The sequence below is a fragment of the Caretta caretta genome, chromosome 1, assembly GCF_965140235.1.
Source record: "Caretta caretta isolate rCarCar2 chromosome 1, rCarCar1.hap1, whole genome shotgun sequence".
In the NCBI taxonomy this organism is placed as follows: domain Eukaryota; kingdom Metazoa; phylum Chordata; order Testudines; family Cheloniidae; genus Caretta; species Caretta caretta.
Genome location: NC_134206.1, coordinates 245,160,854 through 245,180,315, shown reverse-complemented (window position 1 = coordinate 245,180,315; position 19,462 = coordinate 245,160,854). Strand labels below are relative to the sequence as shown.

At 39.0% G+C, this 19,462-nt stretch overlaps 1 protein-coding gene across 3 annotated transcripts in view; it reads left to right on the top strand.

Moving 5' to 3' along the window:
* The window catches only part of TMTC1 (transmembrane O-mannosyltransferase targeting cadherins 1), a 179,519-nt gene that overhangs the window by 52,117 nt on the left and 107,940 nt on the right, over nt 1-19,462 (top strand). For all 3 annotated transcript variants that reach the window (XM_048829275.2, XM_048829284.2, XM_048829264.2), the window contains 2 exons: nt 14,617-14,698; nt 15,751-15,854. In XM_048829275.2, the coding sequence (XP_048685232.2) occupies nt 14,617-14,698; nt 15,751-15,854 (186 nt within the window). The remainder of the gene's footprint in view (nt 1-14,616; nt 14,699-15,750; nt 15,855-19,462) is intronic.

Genomic DNA, 19,462 nt, shown 5'->3' with positions numbered 1-19,462 from the left:
TTATATAGTGGCATTATGACTGTTACTGTCTTATTATGTATCCCTTTCCTAATAGCTGCTAACATTGTTAGCTTTTTTGACTGGTGATGCATATAGAACAGATGTTTTCAGAGAACTATCAACAATGACTCCAAGATCTCTTTCTTGAGTGGTAACTGCTAATGTAAACCCCATCATTTTGTATGTATATTTGGGATAATGTTTTCTAATATGCATTACTTTGCATTTATCCATATTGAATTTCATCTACCATTCTGTTGCCCAATCATCCAGTTTTGTGAGATCCCTTTGTAACTATTGGCATTCTGATTTGCATTTAACTAACTTGAGTAATTTTGTCTCCTCTGCAAACTTAGCCACCTCATTGGTTACCCCTTTTTTCCAGATAATTTACAAATATGTTGAACAGCACTGGTCCCAATACAAATCCTTGGGGGACACCAGTATTTATCTCTCTCCATGCTGAAAACCAAGCATTTATTTCTAGCCTTCGTTTCCTGTCTTTTAACCAGTTACTGATCCATGAGAGGATCCCTCTTATCCCATGACAGCTTAGTTTGCTTAAGAGCCTTTGGTGAGGAATCTTGTCAATGGCTTTCTGAAAGTCCAAGTACACTATATCCCTTGGATCACCCTTGTCCACTTGCTTGTTGACACCCTCAAATAATTGTAATAGGTTGGTGAGGCATGATTTCCCTTTTTTCAAAAGCTGTGTTGTCCTTTCCCCCCCACAAATCATGTTCATTTACGTGTCTGATAATTCTGTTCATTACTATAGTTTCAACAAGCTCTCCATCTTGATACTGAAGTTAAGCTTACCAGCCTATAATTGCAGGGATTGCCTCTGGAGCCTTTATTAAAAATTGGCATCCCATTAGCTGATATACAGAAGCTGATTTAAATGATAGAGGGTTTGGGAAGTGTGTTATATAACCTAAGGCCCTGATTCAGGAAAGCACTTCAGCATATGCTGAAGTGCTTTCATGAATGAGAATGGTTCCCTGAATTGGGGCCTAAATGATCAAATTACGCCTTCACAGTGTACAAGTTATATGACACTTAAAATAATAGCCAGAAAAGGCTTTGTATTCACACCTTTAATCAGTGTTTAATTACGGATGCAATAAAATACGCCCTCCAAAAGTAATGTGTTTGGGAATAAACTGGGATTTCTACTTAATACATTGTAGCATTCATGGCCAGTTCTTCAGGATCCCTCCTCCTCCTTCTCCCAGCCCGGTAGTGCTGGTAAGAAAGCCAAAGCATTTAAAATGACTGCAAGATCCTCCAACTGCTACAGTTCTCTAATTGCTTACCTCCAGACTTGTAAAACTGGTTCTCTCCAGTTTTCTTCCAGCCCCTTTCATTGCAGAATGAAAAAAAAAAAAAAAGAAAAAAAAAAAAGGTCTCCAAGGACCATATGTTTCCCAACTCCCAGAGATGGATTGGATCAGTTTGCCTCAGCATGTTTCAAAGCCTCCATCCTTATTTTGGAGACACTCTCTCTGGCATGCTGTCAGGGAACTGTTTTTAAAGGGCTCTCAAGAAATGGAGACTTCTGTGTCTGATCATGTTATTAAAATAAGCTCATTAGAGGTGGAAAAATTGTGGATTACTAGACTATGACAGGTACCATTCAGTTTGGCAGATTCTTTTTACCTGAGGCATATAGCCTGTAAGGGTAATATAGCATGTATGGTTCATTAAGAGTTTTAAGCTTGTGTAGAGGATTTGCAGTGTGTTAATGTTCCCTGAGGCACAGCATGTTTACCATCATTTTTCTTTTGGTGCATGGCAACTATTCAGAACATGCTTTCTGGGTCTGTGGGTTTTCTGTGCACTTCCTGAAAACTGCCCTCTCCGTTATATCCCCGAGTGATCAGTTTAAAAGCAAAAGGAATAAGAATCGAGAATGCCAGAGGGAAGTAGACTTGCTTAGTAAATTGCACCTGCACAAGCTCAGTCTCTCTGTAGGAAGCTTCTGTCTGAGCAGCAGCCACTTATGTGGATTTTCACTCTATCAACTATTTTACTGTTCTTCAGAAAGTATCGTTGTATTAGCCCCTGCACTGAGGGCACTTTATCAGCAAACTGTGTAACTTTGTTTTAGAAGCTGCCAGTGCTGAACAAGAGCAGCTTCTAAAACAGCTTCATTTAGTAACTGTCTTTACCCTAAAAACCCCAGAAGGAAGGGGACAACCTAAATATAACAGAAGTTGTTATTGTTTTTTAAGTCATTCCTCATTTAAAGCCACAGGGATTAATAATTTAAACTTAATTGAAACCCCAGTTTGTATATGAAGGTGTATGGTGGGTCCTCTTCCAAAACGGAGGCTTCCATTCTTTAATGGGTGAAACTTGCTGTACATGGTGTAGGACATGCTACATTGCCTGATTGTGGTGTCCAGACCCACCGTTGTATGTAGGGTCCACTCTCTTACATACCATTACCTTCCAAAAGTCCCACGTTGTTCCAGTTGGTATTGCTGTTGCTTCTACCAAAGGTTGGACATTTTCAGAAATGCTGGCATTTCCTGGTGAGCATGCAGTAGTCACTGCTTTTGCTGGTACTGTAGAACCTCAGTTACGAACACCAAAGTTACAAACTGACCGGTCAGCCATACACCTCATTTGGAACCACAAGTATGCAATCAGCAGCAGAGACCAAAAAAAAAAAGTGTACAGTACTGTGTTAAACATAAACTACTAAAAAAAAGGGGAAATTTAAAAAGAGAGATTTGACAAGGTCAGGAAACTGTTTCTGTGCTCGTTTCATTTAAATTAAGATGGTTAAAAGAAGCATTTTTCTTCTGCGTAATAAAGTTTCAAAGCTGTATTAAGTCAGTGTTCAGTTGTAAATATTTGAAAGACCCACAGTAACGTTTTGTTCAGAGTTATGAACGTTTCCAAAGTATTAGTAACTGAGGATCTACTGTACTGTCATTTCTGGTGACGATTCTTGTTGGACGACTCAACAAGTAGAAATAATTGAAATTTTTCTTAATCTCTACATTTTTCACAACAATTTTCATTCCACAGTTTTTGAACAGAAAATTATTTTTTTTGTTCAAAAATTTTCCTCCACCCACCAACACCTCCTTTTTCCATTTTGCCACTGAAACAGAGAAAACCAAGAACCAAATGTTTGAAGAGGGCAGGGGGTGTTGGAATCAAAATCATCACATTTTGGGGAAAATGAAAAGATTTCACAAACATTTCTGATTTTGAAAAAAAAGGCCTTTTCTATAAGCAAATATTCATTCAAAAAATGTTGACCAGCTTTACAAATAAGCAGCCCATACGGACACTTTCATGTCTAATTATATTTTGAAATATTGTTTCTACTTTCTTCCCACAGTTCAGGTTGCTATAATTTATTTTTGTTTGGCTTGTGGGTATATTGGGTGCTTTTCTTGTTTAATTGCATTTAAACCACTACAGGATATATGGCTGGCACTTGGCCTAAGCAAGGCTTTATTTCTCCAAGAATGTTAATGGAATAGCAACTCAGATCACTACTTCACAGATATAACACTTCATCAGTAACTCAACAGTTGTCTGTTTCCAGTCCTAGCTGGACATGTAATCTACTGTGGTTGACTTTCATTATTTAGCCTGCAAGGGCCCATAAAATAAGGCTGCTTAGAAACTCAATACAATAATATGCACAAATGTACTTTGTAGTTAACAAGGTCTTGTCAGCCCATTTATTTAATACTATCATCAAAAATTGCAAAGTACAAATATTTAGATCATCCATCTTTTTTTTAAATTGGTTTATCTTTTGTGTAAAATTTAATAGGAATATGTGCAATGCCTTTGGATCTCACTTTTTAGCCTATTACAGTGGGCACAGTGTAGAACCCATATGTGCATGCAGGGATACCTTTACAACTAAATTTGGTAGAAACAAGTGCAATTTATTTTTTTAAAACCTGACTGGATTGAATTGCTATGAAACTGCGGGACAAATAGTACTGGCTGGAGTGGAGTATAATGAGGACAAGCATTTTGCGAACTTCAACCACATATCTCTGCCAATCTGTCTCACGCCAGATAGGCAACATTCTTTCTAATGCTTGGTCTCTGCAGAAAAGAGGCTGCCAGTTATACAAAGTTGTGTGTTCATGTGGAAAAATGTTTGCTAAAATGAATCCAAGCTCCTCTATCTGTGATCTTCCCGTAAATGGTTTGGTGTCCTCAGAGAATGCCCTGCAGAAGGTATTTTTTGTCAAGGTCCAAATTTCTTGGTCAAGGTATAGTCAACGTCCACACTCCAGAGAAATATTTTTCACACCACAATAACAATAATGATGCTAATAACAAAATAAAAAGATTTTGGGGTCTGACCAAAAGCATCTGGCAGGCCAGATTCGACCCGGGGGCTGCCTATTGAATTCCCCCTGCCCTATAGACTGTTACTAAATCCCCAAACCAGAAAATATACTTTTTGATTTGTATGATTTCAAAATTGAGTGGTAAGCTTTTGTGGGGCTAGATATGCAGGCTCCTTCATGTCTGTCGTGCTTTTAAATGTCAGAATTCAAACTCAGATTCGCTAAGGTGCAAAACTGCCTTGATGATCCACTGGCTTTTCTCCCTCTAGTATAGTCCAAGAATCAGTCTGAGATCATGAACAATAATTTTTTTATTCACCCATCTGTGAAATAATATGCAGATTCAAAATGATGTAAAGGAAGATTTCAAAAAGATCTTACTCACTTTAGACAATATTGGATGATTTGTGGCTTTGCTTCTCTGACAATAGATGAGACTGAACTGTGGTCAAAACAGGATTAAGTGTAATTATTTTTAGGGTTTTTTTAAATGTAACCCAGATTTTTAATTATTCTTTTTTGATGTAGGTATTGTCTTTACCATATATTATCTATTTAGGTGATTTATATAGAGGATGGCTTTGTAAATAAAATCAACTAAAGCGAGTTCTAATCTTTTACCTGTCGTTGCAGATTCTAGTTTATAATTTTTAAAAGTTACCCTGTCATAATGAAACTGTGATTAACTGTGATGAAAGAACTGGTACACTTTTAAATCTGAGAACTTGGGGATTTGTGTGTATGTGAGAGAGAGTGAAAGAGATAAACAGTTGTTGGAAATGTATTGTTTGGTTCTTCGTGCCAAAACTAACAGCATAAGTAGAATTGACTCGAAGTGCTGCTGATAAAAGGCCAATGTTTGGATTGTTTTGTTTCAGTGTAACATTAGTGCAGGGCTGTATTTTATTGTAAATATAGAAAAGCTGCAGTGAAAAGATATGATCTCTTTACCAAGAAAGAATAATTGTTACAATTCTGTTGGCAATCTGGGAAGAGAATAAGCCATTACTGAGACTCCGTTAAAAATAGCACAGTACTTCCAAACAAGAAAAGAGAGAGGAAACTTGTTACCATTTATTTTTGTATTTAGATATTGCTGTGGAGTGTCCATGGGCTGCTTTATTTAACCTGATAGAAACAGGGGATCTAGGCACACATTAGATTAGAATGTCAGATTAGGATTTTTTCCAGAGAGGAAATAACTTTTCCTGATGGGTTTAACATTATTGGCATTCATTTAACTACTTTTGAAATGACTTGTAGGTGGGTATTATTTTGATAAAGGAAATGCTTGTGGAAAACAGGCAGGCCCTCCATTTTAAACAATACAAGTGAATGTGGGGCCACTACTACTTTTGTTGGTCATTTTTGGCAATCATATCTGGAGCCAAACAATCTGATTTCACCCTCCCTCCCCTGCATGTAAATCTGATGACCTCCTTTGATGAGGTAATGTTTCAATTGACTTAAACATTGTTCAGGAGAATTCACACAAACTTTTCTGCTTTTCACATTGGATTTTTTTTAAATAAACAAATGAATATTACTATTTTATCAGTGCTGAGTGGACACGGCTATGGCATCCGTTGGATTACTGTGTCCAGTTCTGGGCTCCCCAGTTGGGGAAAGATGTGGACAAATTGGAGAAAGTCCAGAGAAGAGCAACAAAAATGATTAAAGGTCCAGAAAACATGACCTATGAGGAAAGATTGAAAAAAATGGGTTTGGTTAGTCTGGAGAAGAGACAACATGATATCACGACATAACAGTCTTCAAGTACATAAAAGGTTGTTATAAAGAGGAGGGTGATAAATTGTTCTCCTTAACCACTGAGACAAGAACAGGACAAGAAGCAATAGGCTTAAATTGCAGCAAGGAGATTTAGGTTAGACCTTAGGAAAAACTTCCTGACTGTAAGAGTAGGTAAGCACTGAAACGAATTACCAGGGGAGGTTGTGGAATCTGACACTGAAGGCTTTTAAGAACAGGTTAGACAAACACTTTTCAGGGATGGTCTAGATGATACTTAGTCCTGCGTCAGTGCAGGGAACTGGACTAGATGGCGTATTGAGGTTCCTTCCTGTCCTACGTTTCTATGATTCTATGAAATGCACTGGCTACTGTACAGATGTATTTGTACAGTGCCTAGCACAATGGGGCCTCAATCTTGGCTGGGGCCCACGATTGTTAACTGTAATACTAATAGCCATAATAATAATATAGAAAGACATAGTCCTGCCCTGCAGAGCTTACCATCTACAAGGACAGAGGAGGAGGGAAGGGGATACAATAGACAAATTAATGCTCATCTACCTCTCTAGTTAACCGTTGCTTGTTGGTTTGTTTGTGGCTACTATTTTATTGTTACTTGTTTTCAATTCCTGCCTGGTTTTTGGTTTTTTAATGATACCTGTTGCCAACTTTGAATTGTTAAGTAAACTTTAACTCTTGCCTATTAAGCCTTGTGAAGTTCACTTTACAGACACCTCCCTCTTACTGTTTGCCCGGGAAATCCAGCCTACCTGCTCCTCTCTCCACCCTGCCCAGCCACATAAGAGATTCAGACTTAGTGGCAAGGCAATGGGTTGAAATTCTCTGTGCCAGAGATGAGCTTCATACAGGGGTCCAATGTGTGGACTGGAATATGCAGAGTTTGCAGGTCAGGATTAATGCACACTGATGGAAAGTGCATTCCCACTTAATGGGGGAAGCTTGTAGAATAACCATTGTGGTTAGGCATTTAAAAATAGTCTATTTACAAACAGCTAGCCTAGTCTCCTCCTTTATGTAAACATTTGGGAGTATATTTTCTGGTCACGCACAGTGCTACCATTACTGTGAATGGAATTTATGTAGGTGCCACTACTGTGAGACAACTCTCCAACTAAATATTTATAAACAAGATAAATAGTACTGAAAATGTCTGGGCTTACTGCATTTGTTTTTTGTTGCTTTTCATAAAGGCCACAAAGTACTGTGACTGAATCAAGCCTTTGGATCATATTCTGCCCTATTTTATGCACAGGTAACCCCAAGGACTTAAAAGTAAGTAGTCGGCATTTGGTAAATAATGATTTTGGTATTTTTTCCTATCCCGATCTCAGATCCAAACAGGTAAAGCTTTTTTTAAAAAAAGCATATGGAGAAACTTGTGATTGTTTCAGCATGGGGGGAATCCCCCCCTCAACAGTCTGAAATGGCATAATAAAGCTACCAAAATCAGTGGCTGTGAAGGCTTCATTGTGTTTAGAGTTAGCCCCCCGGTGCACAGTGTAAGAGAGGAAAGATATCGTGGTATAAATAGGAAATAATACATTAAACCTCTAATAGCACTTAACCATTCAGGATATGAATTGAGTGCCACAAAAGAATGGGAGGGAAAAAAATCTGTCCTATTTCAACAGTCTGATTATTTCTATGGACAAATAAATGGTGCTGTGCGGGCAGCACTTCTCTTGCATGCAGAACCATTTTCGGTAGGGACTGAGTGACTAGTAACACATTCCATCAATAAATACGTCTAGCAAAGGAAGGCTCCTTAATAACCCAATCCATGGGTAGGAGAGGGAGTGTGTGCACACGTGCACATCAGGAGCTGCTAGAAACCGCAGGGGGCAGATGAGGCCATGCAGGTCTCCTGCCCTACCAAATCAGGGAGCCCCATGAGAGAAAAGAATCTCTGGCTTCCTCCACAGATTGAGCATAGCTATTTGCTGACAGCAGAGGAATGTAGAGACTTGGGGCTCCTGAGTTCAATTCCAGGTGCTGGAGGGGAGTGGGCTCCAGTGGTTATAGGCCCTTCTTCCCTTGTCTCTGTCCATCTCTGTTCCTGCCCTCCTCCTCCTATCGACCCCACCCTTCCTGGCTCCCTGCTGCTCCTCTCCTACACCGCACCCCCTGGACCCTGCTTCCCACTCGCTCCTCCAGCTCCTGACCCCTCCCTCCTCTTTTTAGTTCCAAAACACCCCGCCCCATCCTCTGGCTCCAGACCCAAGTTGGAGCATGCTTGCTGCACAAGAACTCTTTGGAGGATTTATCTGCTAGACTCTAAGTCTCTACTGAGCATGTGTGAACTGAGATTTTGTCAGAGGCTTGTAACTTGACCAAAGTTAGGTGAATTTTTTTGGGAACACACAAAGGCACATCCATGATGCCTGGGCAACCTCTCTGCCAAATTTCAAGTCTGCTCCAAAAACTGGAGATACTGGAGTGGGCTTGGCCAAATGGTTCCAAGAATTATTTTAGCATAGGCAAACCAATGTATTTTTCCCAAATCTGTTCTTGGAAATGGCTTAATAGTTTTAGCTGAAACATTAAAAAAAAATCTAAAATAAAAATTCAGTTAGAGACAGACATCCAACATGGAAAAATTTCAGCCCAAATGGTCAAAGTTTGACAAAGTTATAAGCAACTGGAAACCGGGACTATTTATGGAAAATGTCAGACAGCCGTAACTATAGGCATCACTACCTGCGCCACCTATAAAACACACATTTTAAGAGCCCTTAATTGTCCTGTGACAAGGGATCACCAGTTCTAAATGGATACTAGTAGATTTCCTCTCTTCAGTGGAGTATAAGTGTCTGCATGGTGGGGGGTTATTTTTCCTCTTAACTATGCTCCTTCTTGTCTGCTCATCATGTCTATGAAATGTCTGGTATGAAGGGAACGTCTTATTCATTCTCCACACATCTTTGGCTTATCTCTCTCTCTCTCCCCCCTTCAAATATCCTTTCTTCCCGTTCTTCCATACATACCCTGAGGGCCTTTGCAAGAAATGAAATTTATACAAAATATCATAGAATGGCCATGGATAGAGGGGGAAAGTCGCCATGTGGCAATGCAGTTTGTTTTCAGACCTCATGAGAGGGATGTTTTGGATGTCTATTTGTTTTAGCTGCTGAGCTCTAGTTTGAACCTGTGTTATGTGAGTAGCTGGAGGAGAGCGAGTATGTGCAGTGCTGAAGAGCAGCCTACTGGTCAGGACATTTCCAGGTGATTTAGGCACTGGTAGCTCGATTTCCAGAGGTTCTGAAAACCCCAAATCTCTCAGATGCCATTAGGAATTAAATGTGCTCAGTATCTTTTTATATCAGGATATGTTTAGTTTTCATGTTTTTTTTTAACTTTGCAAATAAGCCTCTCAACATCTAATATTAATAGAAATCTTTTCAAGAATGAAAAACAAATCAATGATAAGTTTTCAAACTTTAAAAGGTTCTCTTTCAATATTGACATTCCAAAGATTGCATTAGTGAATGAGTCTGCAGTAAAAGTTAAACAGAAATTGTAACGGACAAGTTTCATTTTGCAAGCTGAGTTAAGATTCAATCTTGAAAGGGCCTGATTTTCAGAAAGTGCTGAGCACCCACCATCTAAAAATCAGGGCTCTTTAAGGTGTCTCAGCCTGAGGACCCCAGAACCAAGGCACTCAGAATCACTATTAACTTCTGAAAATTGAGTGCTAGCTGTTAGTAAGACAACGGCATAAAAATAATTGTGAATTTTTTTAAAGCTGACCATGTCCCTTTAAATTGCCAACAACGACTTTTCTGTGTACCTGCCTCTGTGTGTGTGGTGGTGATGATTGGGGTTTAACAGTCTCCAGAGAGGTAAGGGAGCTGGGATACAACACATGTGCTGCAAGGAATGTCAAGTCTAAAGAGGAAAGCAGGAGACCTTTCTTTTCCCCCTCATTACGTTTGTAGCTGTGATTGATATTTTATTTCCCAGCACTGACAGGTATTTTAAGTGAGTTGAAAACCTGCAGGCATCTGGAATATATTTGTTTATTTTTCAGCTTCACCCTGTGTCTGTGTTTGGTTCTTGTTTTCTCACTGGAATGTCATTGACAGCTTGTCCCACAATGTGTCTCTTCATACAGGAAAAATAAGCCTGACTAGGGTGCAAAGATACTACTTGAATACAAAATTCAGTTGGCTGGGCAGATTATGATGAAGATGTGAGTAGGTAGAAAAGGAGACAATTTTTTTTTACTGAAGGAATATTGACCATCCCCACAAGAGAACTGCATTTTCAAAGGATGGCTTTGTCACTGGATATAAGCTTCCCACCCATTTCCTAATAATGCTCTTATTTTGCTCTTTGGTATATGTGGGTTTTCATAGTGTTGTGATTGTTTTGCCTCCCCCGCAACTGGGCTAGAGGGGGCTTGGTTTGACAGAGAGGCTGTGGGAATGGAAATGGAAAACTGTGTTCTTCTGGAGATGGAGTCTCCTCTCTCCAGCTCTAGAAGAATAAGACACTAAAGGGGGGGCGTGTGTGTATTTAGCAATGTGATCTCACCTCATTCCTTCTGGGATCCCTGATGTTAAAGTATTTTTTTTAATGTTTTAACTGTTTGTTGTATTTCTGTAGTGCCCAAGGTGATTGGGTGGAGGGTGGAGAGGAGGAGAGAAGGAGTTGCTGTTTTATACAGAAAAGAATTACTTTACGGATTGGGGCTGATCCTCAGCTGGTGTCAATTGTCATAGTGTCACGACAACTTGGGATGCCTCAAATGTTAAAAGAAAAGAAAAAAGAGGTCTGTTCCTTAGAGAACTTTGTTTTGATTAACACACAGTCCATCTGGTACCAGGAATTTTTACGTTGCTGTAAACTGCATGGTTTTGAGTTTTACTAGGCTACCTACCTGCTGTCCTCAGTTATAAAATCTCTGAATGCTGTGATAATGTAATTGATTTCAGGATGAGCTGTACTTTTCAGGAAATCAAAGCTGCCAAATATCTGTCTTGGCCTCTGTTCGAAGTGGGTAAGAGAAATCCTTGCGTTATTAAGCATTTTTGGATTTATTGTGTCTTTGTGTTGCTTCAGGGAGTATTCCTCTCAGGCTTTTAAAAGACAGCAAGTAGCCAGTTACATAGTGGATTTTGCTTTGTGGGAGAGTTGGCATGAAGGCAAGTTGAAACCTCTGTCCAAATGTTCTTTTTTCACACTTGGTTAGCAGAAATGGCAATCTGGATTTCCTGCTCCAATTTGCTCTATTCATTAAAATCAGTGAGATCCACATCTTGAAATGTTTACTGTATTGTTATGATGAGGCACTAATATTTTGTGAGATCATTCTTTTTGTTGCACAGAGCTACTGGTAATATACAGTTTTCTTCTTCTCTGTGTCCCACCCTGACTCCAGTATGGGGTGTGCATGAGCACTAGGAATCTGTGTTCTTGTGCATATGTGGATGGAGCTGATGATGTGGAGTGATCCTTCTGAACAGAGAGGTGTATTAGGGTATGTCTACACTGCAGTTAAAAACCCACAGCTGGCATGTGCCCGCTGTCTCGGGCTCGCAGAGCTGTTTAACTGTGGTGTAGCTGTTCAGGGTCAGGCTGGAGCCCAGGCTCTTGGACCTTGTGAGGTGGACAGATCCCACAGGTCAGGTTGCAGCCCAAGCCGGAACATCTACACCCCAGTTAAGCAGCCTCTTAGCCCCAGCCTCACAAGCCTAAGTCAACTGGCATAGGCTAGCCGTGGGTGTCTAATTGCAGTACAGACATACTCTTAGATGTTTGACAGGGCTGTGTGGCTAGCAAGTGAATAGAATTCTGATCTGTGACTGACTCGGTATAAAAGGCAGTTGTTTTTATAAAGGTACAAAACAATGAAATCTTGCAAAAGTGCAAAACAATTACATTTATTATTTTAAATATCCTGGTTAGCTTACCAAATAAGAATCATTAGCAACTTACAAACCAAACAAGCAAGCTGCACTAGAAAAACAAACCAGATCCAGGTTGTGTCTCTAAGCTGCAATTTTACCTTGTGTATTTTGGAAGCTGTGCATGACTGCTATTTAGAAAACTTACTTTTCCTGCTTGATCTGCAGCTCTGTGGAATTTGCGACAGGAACAGTGAATTGTCCTTTGCTCACATTGGCCACAAGTAAGATGTCTTCCTAGTTAGTCTTTCTGAGACCAGTAATACCACCCATAAGACATCCAGAATACACCAGGGTTCTGGCAAAACAGCATTTTGATGAGCTAAGTTACCCATATCGTTACCCATGGGTTGGTATTTCATATATGCCACTTCTCTAGCTTGGATGGCCAGGAGAGCTGGATCAACAAGCAGAGTATGATGTTATTATCTTTCATGGTTTTCCTCGTAGATTTCATAGCACAAGCCCTTTTTAAGTCAGAAAAACATATTTCGTAATGGAATCTGCATGAAAAGAAAATTTGACAGATGTTAACCAAGTGTAAACAGGCTATTATAATGGGAAGTGTTAGGCAACCTTAACAGTAGGCTGCGCTACAAGCCCCGCCTATAATAATGTAAACAAAATACAACCAACCACTTCTGTTGCTTACTAAAAGTCATAAGAGGTTTGAATTTCATGAGACATTCCAACTGGCACAAAAGTCCAGGGCCTGATCCAAACCCCGTTGAAGTCACTTGGAGTCTTTCCCTTGGCTTCAGTGGGCCTTGAATCAGGGCCATAGTGAAAACTTGAAGGCCAGTCTGACCTTTCATGAAGTGTAAAACCTGAAGACTAGTCTGAGTTTCCTTGTTCTGGGAAGTTGGGGCCTGATTAAAATCAGTGGGAGTTCAGAAAACTTTTCACCTTGCAGGATTGGGGTCTTGAAGACCAGTCTGACATTTAAGTCACCTCCTACTCTTAAATGTCAACATTTATAAATAAGTAGACGACAAGGGACTGAGGTTATCCAGCTTTCTCTACAGTACATAGTTTGGGTTACTATGTTTTAGGAACGATGCTTACAGAAGGTTTTTTAAAGAGATTGCATTTTTTAGAGTATATCCAGCTGCACTCTCTTTTCTTTTTGTTGTTAACCTGTAATTCCTTCTCATATAGGTTTTGGTTCTGCTGCTTTTGTCAGCAGTGAAAGCTTTTCTTCATATTTCAAAGGTGCCTAGTATCACTAACTTCCTGCTATCGAAAAGTTGAACAAAAAGCCACAAATTAAGAATCTCTCTTTCTTGAGGAAGTGTTGTGACCTCATTTTTGCTGTGACTTGAAGGGCTAAAGGTAGTTAGATGATCCTGTGTATTGATAGATTTCGAGAGGAAATCAAAAATAAATTTCTATACTAGATGTTTGCAGGAAAAAGCATGACTCTTTCTTTGCTTGGAGTGCTCACTTGAATACAAGCACTGTAACCTGTTTCATAATCTTCGTAGATTGTACAAACTGATTTTTTTTATTCCTTATTTTTAACACTTTCCAAAAAGCTGAAAGATAATGTTTCTTCTGTTTTCTCTAAGTTAAAAACATTCTTCACCCCCTAAATACTTATCCCCCTCAACTGTCTTCGCCGATGTTTTACTTGTTTTTCTTCCTCAGAAAAACGAAAAGTTTGTAGGGTCCTATATAAGCATATTTAGTATTTAGTTACTTTAGTGCCATAGTGAGGGTCATTAATTATTTTAAAATGCATATTAGAATTTGGAGAACATTTTACTGTATTAGAATAATTTTGAGAGATCAAGTTTTTGAGCTTTATAAGGCTTGACCTCAAGCCTTTAATTTTACCTGCCTGTGGAGCAGGGAGGGTTTCCACAGACGAAGGGCATCCTGTAGAATCCTAGAATATCAGGGTTGGAAGGGACCTCAGGAGGTCATCTAGTCCAACTCCCTGCTCAAAGCAGGACCAATCCCACTAAATCATCCCAGCCAGGGCTTTGTCAAGCCTGACCTTAAAAACCTCTAAGAAAGGAGATTCCACCACCTCTCCAGGTAACTCATTCTAGTGCTTCACCACCTGTGCATTTGACTCACTTCAATTAATAATCATAACAAGCTAGTCAAGTGACTTGTAATAGAAATGGAGTATGTGAACTCTACTTAAAAAGAGAGATGTTTTAAAGAAGCTCAATTCTTACAGACTATGCCTCCTTCTCTAGTTTTTGAGCACATAATTGGGTTAAGGAGCTTCTGAGTTTTAATCATGGCCTGATAGTGACTTCTTCCTTGCTGGGCAAGTCATACATGGAGATTTGTGAGCATTAAGTAGTTGATGGTTGTAAATAGAGCTGGTTGGGGAAACAATTGTGATAATTTCTGCAATTTTTTTCATTTGAACTTTTGTTAAAATTTAGAAATAAAATGTTGACTAATTCTAATTAGAAAATGCTTTGAAAATGCAAAATGATACAAATGCTTATCGTTATAGCTTTATTGTTAACACATTGATAGACATAGGATGGTTAGAGCATTGTGCCAGTGATTTTTCAGTGTGAAAAACAAGCTACTTTCTACTAAGTATTTAAGCAAGTATTTGTTAATTTGCATTTCAGCTACCTGACCGCAAGTAACAACCAGAATTTCTTGTATACTGCAAGGCCATTTTTGAAGAGGGCTGCTTTAGTAATAAGTTATGTAAGTATGAGTGATTTTAAAAATGTGGTATTGTACACCTAAATAATATTAACATTAATGTTGCTGAATAGTATCACCAACAAAACTAGAAAGCTGAAATTGCAGCTGAAATTCTATTTTAAGTGGTTGACTAGGTGGTGTTAACTAGCAGTTAATCATGAAAGATAGTCCAATAAAATTTCAGCTGGACAGTTAGTTAAAATTCTCTTTTAGTTTACATAGGTCATCATTAAAAAATCAACATTTGCAAATATCCCACAGTTGATCCTTTTCTAAATAGTGGGGAAATTTACAGTGTAAAATATACCACTGTGGCTTAATTGGAAAATACTGACTTTTCAATGGTAATCACTGCAAGTGTAAAGAATGAACCCCATCTCCAGAAAGAAGGTGACCATGCTGCTCCAGCTAGCAGGACAGGCAGTAAGGAGAAATCAAAAGCTTGCTAATTTTAAAGCATAACTTCCCTGTTGCCCCCTACATGCCAGATTCTGTTTCCCTTACCTGGAACAGTAGCTAATGACACAAGTAATCCCCTTGAAACCAGCTCAAAAATAAATCTGTGGAACTCGTGCAGAGTGAGGTATTACTCAGCATGAGAAAAGGTATTGACACATTCATACTCACAAACATTGTCTGTTTTGAGAAGGCTTGATATCCCATACAGTCCATGGCAGTAGTACACACTTACACTGTGGCGGGACACTATGACAGAAAAGGGTAGAAAATTATACAGATAAATATTTGTGAAATTCCTTTTATGTATATTCATAACGTGGTTTGTTTTTTAGTGGATGTTCAAGGATTAACACCCTGCTATGCCACTGATGCTAATAGGAATTGATTCCATAACTGCCCTGGAAATTAATTTGATATCAAGCCCTAGTTTGTGTTGATTTCTCTGCAGTGTTTGCTGAATCTTAAAGAGCCATCTAAAAAAATATAAATAAAAAAAATTTGAGTCTTCATTTTAAAGATTTGGATTTCCATGTATGGTATAATATTGCTCAAAAGGAGGTAACCATTTCAATAGATGTTGTTCTTCTCTGAAGGTGATTCTTGTTTTATATTTCCGTTTCTGGATAATGGGAGGTTCCATGCCAATGTTTTCAGAACAGGACAATCCAGCTTCATTCTCACCTTACTTACTTACAAGGTACAGTACCAATAACTGCACAAACTTATTAACTACATGTAGTTTTCTTGAACTAAAATGTTTTAGTCAGGGAACAAACAGATCTTTGTTTTGTTGGTTAACTTCTACACTTAACTGTATTTCCTTATTGCTCTCCCAAGACTAGAAAACAATTGGCATTATTTGAATCCCTGAAGCATGCAACAATGCCTGTGGTATTATGCTGTTATTGTTTGTTGTTGTTGTTTATGCTTTTTTGTTGAAACCAACAAGCTTATCTTTATAAGGGCAAGGTTTGTAGCCTAGTGGTTTGAGCATAGCAGTGGGAGTCCAGGTATCCCAGCTCTGATGCTAACTTTTTCTGTGATGTGGGGAAAATCACTTGACCTTTTTGTCTCAGATGCAGATTCTGTAAAATGGAAAAAATGATACTTAAAAATCCCTCTGGAGTGCTAATGAGCAGTTAGCACTTTGACGATATAAGGCAAGATAGGGGTCTCAGGTATTCTTTTTGCTCTTACAAAGATATATCTCTAGCTGGGCCTGGCTACCAGGGATTAATTAAAAGTAATGGTCTGACACTTGCAATTTATGTTAGCAGAAGGTTTTGTTTTTTATCATTAGATTCATTGGTGAAATAGCATAAAGAAGCTGATATTGGAGCAATGATGTTTCATTGCCCTCATAGTCAAACCAAGGCTGGGGTGTTGTCACTTTCCACAACCTAAGTTGGGCTAAGTCAGTACTTGGATTTGAGGTCACACTGGAGCTTCCGGAAGTATTGTTATGATGCAGAAAATGACCTTCTTCCCTCTGAGTCAGACCAAACCAGTATTTTAGGATGATGATGGGGAGCTGATTTATATTCAGGGGCTTTGCTTTAATTGATAAAACAAAGAATATGCTTGGCTTGATAATGCAAGAAGGATCATAGTTGTGGGGATGTTGTTTTGAAGAGAGGATGTGAAAGTAATTGAAAAGTTTTTGTTCCAATGTCCCCGTTGATTCCAAATAAAAGGAGTAGCAGTCCTGTTTGATACCATTTTTCTGGAATGCTGATTTGTTGTTTTTAAAGACTAAAGCTCAAACACAGCTGAGACTAGCAGACTGAGATTGAGACACTGTTGTTCAACATCTGGAGCAAAATTGAACTGGATCTCATTTGAGAAACTACTCTAATAACGTGCCAACAGCTTCCTATTACTAGCAATACTAAAATTGCTTGCAGGGAACATGCTAGCTAATCTGGAAAGCTCTAAATTGTTACATATGATACATGTTTAGAATTTACATTAAAGTGTCTAATAATAACATATTTCTTAAATCATAGTATAAAAGACTTAGCTTGTTTGTTCCGCTATTTAACATGTTTATACTAAGAGTAAGGTTATATAATATAAACCAACCCAGTATGACTTGTTATTTATTATTCTGTAATGGAAAATGTTTTATTATATTTGCAATTAACATTTTACATTTTCTGCAATGACTGGGGTAGCTTTTAAAAGAAAAACTAAATTATTTGGTATAAGAGTGAATATTTCCCTGATAATAGCACAGGGTTTTTTTTAGTGGCATGCTTCTGAAAGGCAACTAATTGATATCACTGCAGACTGAGCTCCTCTTTATCTGAAGGACAGGTGTGGTACAGAGAGCAGGCCGACCTTCCCTGTGTTGTCCCATTGATATGTGTCAGCCCTGACTTGAAGTAACTATCTTTAGAAGGAAAGAAGAGTTCATTGTCCAGTGCCCATTCTGTTCTTAGCCTGTGCTATAGCTGCCAACAAGGGTACCAGCTATAAACATGTTTTGTTTGTAGAGCTGGGCAAGAACCAGAATTTCATTCCTACAGAAAATTTTGTGTTTTCAGATCCCTCCCCCCCCCCCATTCCAAATCAGAAATACACAGTTTTTTGTGGGATGAAAATTTTTGAAAGTTTAGAAGAACCAAAATGGAATTTTCTTGAAAATTTCTGGATTGGCAAACTGGCTGCCCAGCTGGACAGCCTATCAGTCAGGAGCCCAGAGAGCCAGCCAGCCTGCCTGCCTGCCTGATTTCCACCTAAAGTTTTGTTGCAATCAACACATTCTTATGGAACATTTCAATATTTGAATCAGTGTTTTCCAATGGAAAATTTTTGTTCAGCTCTAGATTTTTGTAATGTGATCCACAGTGAGCTGGACATGGACCATAAACTAATTCACCAGAGCCTAATATTTATTGTGTGACTGGTATGGCTTTCCCAGTCTTCAACAACACAAGCATGTGCATTAACCTCAGTAAAACTATATATTTCCACATTTCTTAACTGTCGGAAGTAGATGTATTCTATAATTGTGACAATGTGAAATCTTTTTAAAGTGAATCAGTTGTTTGTTCAACCTCCTAATAAAGTTTCTGCAATTCTGTTGCATGTGCAGGGATACAAACGAGTAGTTCAAAGGTCAGAGTGTGGGCATGTGTATGTGGTAATCTACAGTGCCCCAGCTTGGTGCTCACTAACTTGCCATGTGGAGCCTGCTATAGGGCAGGGAAAGTCCCGGAGTGCAGCTTACCATACTGCACTTTGAAGCACTGTTACTCTAAGCCACACTCTGGGTCTTTCACTGCACTGTATCACTGTCCACTTGGGACATTACGGCACAGAAAGCCGGTACATAATAGGTTCTCACCCTGGCTTGCCACTTAGTAACTTGCCGTGTAGACAAGTCCTATGAATGCTTTAATGGACAGACCCTGCTGGACAGTACTGTCTTCCAGGGTCACCAAAAGAATTTAAACTTTCAGTGAGATCTGCAGCATATTCCATTATGATGGCCTGTGCCTCTAACAATGACCTCCAGTAGAGGTAATGCTAGAATGGCAGAATAGGCCTGTTACGTGATTGAATCCATCTTTCAGCCAAGGCAGAAAATAAAAGGTACAGGAAATCCTACTCTTCTTGAAGACTCACTAGAGATGGGAAATGGGACCTCCTGTGTTCCACACAAGGAATCCCGGTCTAATGAACCACTGGTTATAAAATTCATAAACTTGAGTTGAAGTCGCTGCAAGTTGCTGTCACAAGTTTTGCTATGGATAAGCAACTGCAGCACAATGTAACCTCAACCAAGCCTCTGTGACATGCTTAATGGGGTTAGGATGAAATGGAGGAAAGATGTAATAGTTATAAAGGGATTGAGCGATACAAAGCTTGATGTAAACGTTTTACTGAAGTGCAGTTAGAGTCTTAGCAGGGCATTCAGCAGTAGGCTTGGCATGCTTCAGACATTCTGCACAGCGTTTCTTTATTCTGCTGTTCTTGAGGGAAAATATTTGAGTCCTCTGAATAATGATGAGTACATATTGTATTACGAACGCCTTGTTAAGACTGAGGAAAAATATTCAATGTACAGTATGTCTCACAGATAGTGTAAGAGACAGATAACAGCAGCAACCTTACCAGTAAGTTCCAAATAAAAATATTTAAAAAAATAAGTTTCTCTCCAAGTGTAACTGTATAGTAACCATTGCAGGCATTGGCTGTCTGACAGCCATAAATCCATCTATTGCAGCCATGAACGAGCCCTAACTGTGTCTTTTAATTTGCTTTACAATATGACTGCTTTGGTAGATAGCACTTTTTATG